At 54.8% G+C, this 8,591-nt stretch overlaps 1 protein-coding gene and 1 long non-coding RNA gene across 2 annotated transcripts; both read right to left on the bottom strand.

Moving 5' to 3' along the window:
- Positions 1 to 231: 231 nt before the first annotated feature.
- On the bottom strand, positions 232 to 1,466 carry LOC123399201. The gene is made up of 2 exons (XR_006610333.1): positions 1,253 to 1,466; positions 232 to 1,061 (listed from the first exon to the last, which is right to left on the bottom strand). It is a non-coding gene; the product is annotated as an uncharacterized LOC123399201 (long non-coding RNA).
- Positions 1,467 to 4,439: 2,973 nt separating this feature from the next.
- Positions 4,440 to 8,289, bottom strand: LOC123453013 (APETALA2-like protein 2). Its single transcript, XM_045129768.1, has 10 exons — positions 7,582 to 8,289; positions 7,473 to 7,498; positions 7,329 to 7,359; positions 7,132 to 7,219; positions 6,861 to 7,006; positions 6,304 to 6,348; positions 6,107 to 6,210; positions 5,883 to 6,025; positions 5,603 to 5,716; positions 4,440 to 4,973 (listed from the first exon to the last, which is right to left on the bottom strand). Exons 1-10 carry the CDS (start codon positions 7,977 to 7,979, stop codon positions 4,746 to 4,748), a joined length of 1,323 nt encoding a protein of 440 aa, XP_044985703.1. The 5' UTR covers positions 7,980 to 8,289; the 3' UTR covers positions 4,440 to 4,745.
- Between the last annotated feature and the right edge of the window lie 302 nt (positions 8,290 to 8,591).

Below are 8,591 nucleotides of genomic sequence, written 5' to 3'. Positions count from 1 at the left end.
TGGGCTTCCTAAATTTTAGGAAATCAAGCTGTTCGACCACAGATAGGATCGGTAACTCGGTAAAAGCCACCGTTTCCAGTGCTTTTTGAGCAAGGAAATGTTGATTTTATTTGGAAAAGTTGCTTGGTGCAAATCTAGGGGAAACATAAAGTTTCCGACGTTAGGAGGAATTCCCCTAAATACCAAGTTTGGCGTCAGCCTATAGGTTTTCTGGTTTTTTTTAATTTCTTCTTTGGCAGAATGTGAAAGATTACCCTTTGATTTACCAGAAGCAGAGGAAGAATTAGTAGCAGGTTACCAAACTGAATATTCCGTGTTCGTTCTGAGGTGGATTTGAACCACTCTCTCTGTTTGGATTTCGAGTCCAAAAGGCCCGGCGAAAGAGGATTTTCAGTCCTATGCCCGCTGCCAGCCAGAACCAATATTTCTCTGTTATATTCTGTTTTTTCTTTGTCGGCTGTTTTTTTCTTGGGATCAATATCAGCAATGCAGTTCATCCAACGATAAACCAAATTCCAACTATAGAACTATGACACAATCAAACTCGAATGAACAAAATGTTGAATTGAAGGTGGAAGGAGGAAAGTAACACCACCTGGTTTTCTCACGGGGATGCCCCTTCCTTTCTATTCTATATTTCGCTTGGAGCCTTCTTTTACGAATAAGCCATTCTCTACCTTTCATCTCCCCGAGTCACAATTGATGGTTGGTGCTCCCTTATCATCAGATTGGAATCTGGCTATGGTCATGCCCTGTCATCCTTGTCGTGACAGCGGGACGTCATCCACGTAACGGACGCGGAACCCCGCGGCTGACGTCATAGGACATTCTACATGAAACGGCCTCGTGAGACGTTTTGATACTTGGTGACCTTGACTAGGACTAACTTGACTGTGAGAGGCCTCGTGAGGCCTTCCCTTCGCAAGGCGGCTTCTTCCAAACCATCTTCCACGGGCCAGCCCACATGCCGCCTTCTGGACTGGAGGCAGACGGGCCGTGGTACCCTAATTCTTAGTGGGCCGACACGGTCGAGCGAGGCGGTCGAGGTGTAGGCGTCGGCACTGCAACAGAACAGTCATTCGGAAGGGAATCATTTGGACAGCAATCAAAAATAACACTCAGGAAAGGAAAGGACAAGTGATGAAAGCTCTTATGCAGATGCTACGGGCAAGGAGTGAAGTCTGTTTCAAACCCTGATGATGTAGGGCTCGACGTAAATAAACCCTGATCTTTAAATCCTTGAAGTTCATACCCTGACATTTCTTATCCCGGTTGAAATCGCCCTCACACCGGTTTTAGGACTGGATTTGCTGATGTGGCGCCGCGGGTGGGTGGGATTGCAAACTAAAGACATCATGTTGCCTGGGTGAAATTTGCTGTTTCTACTTTCTATATCAAATGCCAGTGGGGATCGAACCTTGGTGCGTGCAGGTGCGCGGCAGGAGCGGGGGCGAGCGCGCGCGTGCGCGGCTGGGGCTGGGGCGGGCGTGCGCGGCCGGGGCGGGGCAGCGCGCGCGGGCGCGACTGGGGCGCGCGCAGGTGCGGCCGGGGCGAGCGCGGGCGCGTGCGCGGCCGGAGCGGGGGCGAGCGTGCGCGTGCGCGGCTGGGGCTGGGGCGGGCGTGCGCGGCCGGGGCGGGGCGGGCGCGCGCGGGCGCGGCTGGGGCGCGCGCAGGTGCGGCCGGGGCGAGCGCGGGCACGACTGGGGCGGCCGGGGCGCGCGCGGGTGCGGCCGGTGCGAGCGCGGGCACGGCTGGGGCGGCTGAGCGCGAGCGCGGGCGAGAGCGCGCGGGGGCACGGCTGGGGCGGCTGAGCGCGGAAGGGACCCATCTGCAGGTAGCTGACTCACCTCTATCCCGGTCTCTCCCGAGCCACATAGAAATCCTTCTGTTTGGATACAGACTAAAGGTCAAAAACGACCGGGATCAATGAGATCAGGGTATGAACTTCAGGGATTGAGACGTTAGGGTTCATTTACATCACGCTTTACATTTTTAAGGTTTAAAACAGACTTCACTTACGGGCAAGTCCACCCTGATTCGCGGCACGACTGTCTTCCCGGGCTTGGCTGCTCGGCCTCCTTGTCGGATGACCCAGCAGGTTCGCCCCGCCCGCGCTTGGAGCAGCGGGTTGGAAGGGCAGTCGCAGCCGTTTTTGGGCCACTCGGCCCTTTGGCGCTGCTGACACGTGCTCCTGGATCGTCCTGCAACGGTTGGTACCTATACATGCAATGATCCAACGCAACCAGTTGCCTGACTAGTCAGGCTCGCATAGTCGGATGCATAACATACATAACCATGCGCGTCCTTCCTCCTCCCCGTCCCCGTGCTAGCACAGACAGCACAGCTACGGGCGTCGTCGGGGTCGAAACAGCTACGCGCTGTGCTGTGCTATTCCCGCGTGCGTGCTCGATGCACATCCACAGTACACAAGACGACGAGTCGGCATGTCAATCCAGTTACCCAACCGGTGCTAGCTGCTGGTGTAGTATTATATGTATACCTATACGTAGTACTACACCGTAGTAGGCTACCAGTCTACCACGAGCGGTAGGCGGTACTATAGTCGATCGATCAAGGCGAGCGGGCCGGGGGGCAGGTCTGATGTTTGGCGCGTCCTTTCGGAATGAATAAGGTGGCTCCACGCAAATTATCTCGAAATGGACAGCGCCGCGTCGCATCATGCCGTCAATTCCTACCACCTAGCACCCTCTCACAGTAACAACGCATGTGTTGTGCTTGTGCGTGTCGTGTCGACATGGCAGAAGGAGTCGCAGGCCCCCCCTTGCACGGCGTACCCTCCTGCTCTGAACCCTGATGCAATTATTCAGAGCATTATACTATAAACCTAGAGCAGCCAGTAGAGGCCAGCGCTACCCCTGGTAATAAAAAGAAAAGTAGCTTTCCAAAAGATCTCAGCTACCACTACGTACAACGTCGCCGTCTCCACACGAGAGAGAGAGAGAGAGAGATCACATTGACGCGCACGCCACAGGTAGCCCGTCGATGTCAAGCGAGCGAGCAAGGATACACGATACAGACGTACAGTGATGCAGGGCCTCCTCTCCTCCCAGAACCCCACAACCAGCGCAGCACAGCACTGCATGCTGCATGCAACCGCCCCAACACATACGGAGCTGCCAAGGCTGTTAAATTTCGCAACACCAACGAAGCGATGCCAAAACAGTGGGCGACACAGACGGACGGACGGATAGAGATGAGATGCCGCGCCGGTGCACAGCACAGCACAGCACAGCAGCGAGGGGGCACAGTAGCCGCTGTTGCGGGCAGAGCAACACGCAGCCAGCAGCAGCGTCTAGCCCCCGGACCAGCACCAACAAGTGCAAGCAGTTCAGCCGGGTCCCCGTGCCTGCGCGAGCAGTGCAGCGCCCAATCCATTTCGCGAGGAAACCCGCAACGAACCAACCACCGGGTAGCGAAGTGAAACCCAAAAAGATGTCGGGTCAAACGAAAGAACGAACGGAGCGAGGGAGGGGCGCAGGGGGTCCCCCGGGACTGCAGTTGGAATAGCGACCCCCGGAGAGGGACAGCTGTTGCCCAAAGCATGCCGTCAGCCCATGCCCCCCACCCCCCAATGGGCTTCCCAGCCATCTACTCAAGCGCAGGTAGGCAGGCACCACCTAAACCTACGTTTCGTCGCAGAGGTAGGAGCTGAGCCGAGCTGCAGTGCGCGGCGACCGAAGCGGCCGGACGGAGCACGAATCGCCGAAAAGGGGGGGTGGGTATCGCGCTCGCTCGCTCTCTCTCTCTCTCTCTCTCAGCTGCAGCGGCGCCGCGGAGGGCATGCATGCTCTGGCGCGGCTGCACTGCACACGCGCCGCGGCGCCATTGGGGGCCGCGGACGAGAAGCCGCTCCGGGCGGGCCGCACTGTGCCGCTCCAGTGCTCGCAGCCAGCCAGCCAGAGAGCGAGCCCACGCGCAGCTACAGCCTACAGCTTACTACTGCCACAGTACTGCTGCTGCTGCCTGCTGGTACAAGTAGCTTTGCCATTGTGGATGTGTTGGGTGGGTGGCAAAGCCTTTCACTTCACTGTGCCGGATTGAATGGATTTCTTCGGGGGGGGGGGGGGGGAGAGAGAGAGAGAGAGAGAAGAGGGAGGAGGTTTGGCTCAGAGTGAGGTGATGGCTGCGGTTACGGCCCATCAATCAGAGGTTGCTCCCAGAACGGAGGATGCCAACGAACAATCACTGACCGCCTAGTACTCTACTCGCCTACTCGCTGCCTCACTGGCTGCCTGGCCACAGCCGTCGGGTCCGGGGACCCACCTGTCAATCGACGCACGTCGTTCAGAAAAAGCCCAACGGTTAACGCAACAATGGTGATGGTGGTGTAGTCATGGCACCGCAGTCAGAAAGCCCCAACGGTTAACGCAAGGGCGCGTTGCTGTTTGATTCATGGCATTCGCATGAACCTGCCGCCATTAATTTCCAAGGTTTTTCAGCTGTTTCACAAACTTGAACATGGATACATGAGAATCTAGTAATGGACAACCGCATGATCATGATCATGATTGAAAGCATGGATACATAGTCTGAACGGGAAACCATGATGCCTGTGATTCTGATCATGGCGAGGGAGAGGAACCAGCCAGTGACACATGGCTCGGCAATGTTATCTCTCTCCGATTAATTCACAACAACTGTTACCGACAAGGCGCGAACACGTCGATCGCGCCCGCGCACACGCCCACACCCGTCGACCACCGTCCATGGGAGTAAGCAGAGAGCTAGTTGTCCGGCGGGCGGGGGAAGTAGAAGCGGTGGTGATGGTCGGGGTACGACGGCGGCGGGGCGGGGTTCGCGCCGGCGGCGGTAGAGAATCCTGATGATGCTGCAGCATAAAGCAACAACGAGTGGGAGGAGCCCGGCGGCACGGCCTGCGCGTGCCACCCCCAGCCGGGGAAGGAGGACGGCTCAGGGGGCCTTGGCTCCAAGGGCCTCTCCTGCACCTGCACCTGCAACCCGAGAGAGAGTGTCAAGTCATGGCCGTGCATCCAGCAAAGCATTGCTTTCATGTGAATGCACAGTATATACCAAGAATAAAGCTGGGCCATGTGATCAGGGTACTACTCCTACTCAGCAGCAGCTGCATCTAAAGCTGTGTCATGGATGGATGGAACTGTAAGAACTAGACGACGCACTGCAAGTTTTTTCAAAAGCTGGTGCAAGCTCGCTCACGGATCCACCCAGATTGAACCATCAATCATCTATCTACTAGCTCACAGGGCAAACAGTAGCACCCACATCTAGTAAGTACTCTGGTACGACGACACAGCATGCTCTCTGTCCATGAGATCGAGAGACGCCAATGATCAAAGTTTGCGTTTCAAGAAAGCAAAGTAGCTCAGTCTGTAGACACATGACCACACCTAAAATGCTACTTGTAGATGTTTTAGGATGATTGGATATAGGAAAGAAACATGGAAACCTTAGTTTCAGGGATGAAATTGACAAAAACTGAAATGCTATCAACAGTTTCTTCTGAGACATTATTCAGCAGCAACAGTTTCAGTAAGCAGGTGGAGCAGCGCGCCAAACAGAGGAGGAGGAGGGGGGAGGGGGGTCGTTCTCGCAGTGATGATACCTGTACGTTGGGGTAGAAGCCATGACAAGCAGATGGGTACAAACGCTGGTGCTGCTGAGGTGGTACTGCTGTGCCATGTTGATGCACAGGCCACTGGGACGATGAGCTCATTGGCTACAGCGATATCAAAAGGCACAAACATCGTAAGTTTAGGAGGATACGCCATAGGACCTGGATCAATAATATCTCATCGACCGACACCAACTGGGCCACAGGAAATTATCTTTTGGAGCAATCAAACCACTGGATTAGCTAGTACGGAACATAATAATTTCTTTACCTGAGAGGAGACCATTGTGGTTGACGACTCAGGGGAATCAAAAGTTAACTGAAGGCCGGCGATGATGTTGTCCCTCTTGGGATCGTGCGCGGTAGGTTGCGACATCCTTAGATCCAAGTCAAGAGCATCAGCATCAACAATTGCTGAGAAAACAACGATAACAATGAGATAAAGGTTGGGTGTGATTGGAAAATTTCAGCGGGTGAGACTGATTGTAGTAGTACCCTCATTTTCGACGTCAGGTGTAGCATCTCCATTGTAGGAGCTACTATCAAAGTTAGTCACAGCATCCCTCCCATTGAAGCGAATCGCCGCCCTGTCGTACGCTCTACCAAATCCCAACATGACAAGAGAGTGAGTGAGCGAAAATTAAGGAAGTTTTGTGAACCCGCATGTTAGTGATCAGCTCGAATCAAAGCACCTTGCAGCTTCAACTTCGCTGTCGAACAGCCCAAGATATATGTACCTGTGTGTCATGGTAATGTAGATATATCAGCTGTGAGATCACTTCTACACATTGATCACTTTGACAATTCTGGGTCTGAACTATAGTGTGCAGGGATTCCATTAATCATGTTTTGCCAACTCCATCATATATGTGGAACCTATAACAGTTGCTCCAAATAGATGTCTGCGATAAGAGTGTTGGGGGAAGTGGACGTCTCACCAGCACCAGCACAGGAACGCGCCAACAGCTAACAACATGGATTAGCTTGATGACCCTACCCTAAACCAGCTAAGATTATGTTTCAATCAAAACAGATAATCTAAGATTGATTACCTACGACATGATAATTAAACGTCCACAGCATGAACAGCTGCCCTGTCACATCTATACCCTACTAATGAGTGTCAAGTTCATGAACAGTTTATGAAATTTCATTTCAGCCTAATCTTGCAGTATATGGCATTGATTAAGGAAATTATGATAATGTGAATGAAGTTAATATAATTTTAGCGTGTGTGTAGTCTGCTTACTTCTTGCCGAGCAGTTGGCCCATCCTTGCCTCCCAGCGGCCGCACTTGTGGAGCGTGACGCCGCGGTACTTCGAGCTCCCCCTGGCGAACCCGGTGCTCTGGCGGCGGAGGATATGCACGAACTCCTCCTTGGTCCAGTTCCTCATCTGGCAAAAAACACCACCCACCCACCGGATATCAACCATCGGACAACACCACCCATATATTATCATCATCCGGCGCACTACTGGGTGGCACAGCAATCAATCTAGCTTGGCTTTCATAAGATTACCTGCTTCAAATCCTCCTCGTAGTCGCTCAGATTGAAGTTGATGTCGGCCTCCAGCCCCCGGAACTTGATCGCCGCGCGATCGTAGGCCCTGCGCCACGCCACACCGTCTCATCTCAGTACACAGTTCATGGTCAAATCTCAAATCGGGGTAAAAGGAGTTCAAGCGTAGCCTGATTAATTTATGATGATTTATTCACCTTGCGGCCGCGTGCGCGGTGTCGAAACCACCTGAAGAAATCAACCAACTTCTTTAATTAGCAGAAGATGATAATAATAGCAAAGACAATCGAAATTAAACACGGGGAAGATGGGAGCTGGAGCTGGGATTTGATTGAGCTCACCCAAGTAGACCTGCTTCCCGCAATCCCTGGTGTAATCAGCGATTGATTAGTTAATGAATGGTTCACTCTTTTGGTAAGTAGAGAGGCATGGCGAGAAGAGATGGCTAACCAGATGTGCGACTCCCAGCGGCCGGTCCTGCGGTAGAAGGTGACGCCCCGGTACTGCGAGCTGCGCGACCTCGGCCCCCGCCGCGTCTTCTTCTTGGGGGCCACCCGCTGCGCCACGACCAGCTCCTCGGCGCGCCGAGGTTGCCACACCGGCGCCGTGGGCGGAGGCGCCGGCGCCTGCCCCATCATGACCCCGGGCGCGGGCGGCGGCGCGGGGAACAGCTGCCTCGTCACGAACCCGGACGCGGCGGCCGGCGCCAGCTCGCCGGAGCAGTCGTCGTCATCGAGGCTCCCGAGCAGGCCGAACCGGAAGGCGCCGGCGGCGTCCGCGGAGTTGAGCACGGACGAGCTGGACGTGCCGGAGTCGGCCGGAGACTCGACATTGAGATCCAGCACCATCTCCGTCCTCCGATCCGAGGCCCGCGCGCCGGGAGCTCGCAAATGAAACGCAGGTATGCCCGCCTCGCTCGCCGCGTGCCGCGTCCGAGCGAGGTCGACCGATCAGCTGGCTGGCGTCTATGGCATGGGAGCGCGGTGGCCGCGGGCTGCGAGGGCGAGGCGGGAGGAGTAGAAGTAGTGGTGGGGGGTGGAGGCGGTGGTGGTGGCCATGGGGATGAGGACTGGAGGAGGACGAGGAGAGGGCCCTGCGCCAGTGGGAGAAAGGGAAAGAGAAAGAGAAAGAAAGCGAGATGGGACGTCGAGGTGGCCAAGCCCAACCCCAAGCGCATCATCAGAGGGAGGTAAACTACGTATTTTCCTGCAGCAGAGCTTCGCTGCTAGCTAATCGCTACGGCCACCCACGCCCCGGGTGCGGACGCCACGTGTCGCTCTCGGAGGGGATCAAACATCAAACAGAGGTTCCCCGTGGGTTTTTTGGCCGGCTTCCTCTCCACAATCCCTTTTTCTGAAAAATATAGGTAAATGATCTTATATAGGTGATGTTTCTTTTCAAGGGACTAGATTTTTTTTTGTCCCAGGGACTAAAGAAAAAAGTCCCTTCAATAAAGTCTT

This window comes from Hordeum vulgare, chromosome 5H (genome assembly GCF_904849725.1).
Source record: "Hordeum vulgare subsp. vulgare chromosome 5H, MorexV3_pseudomolecules_assembly, whole genome shotgun sequence".
Lineage (NCBI taxonomy): Eukaryota > Viridiplantae > Streptophyta > Magnoliopsida > Poales > Poaceae > Hordeum > Hordeum vulgare.
The sequence above is the reverse complement of the archived record's forward strand: the minus strand, read 5'-3'. Positions and strand labels throughout refer to the sequence as shown.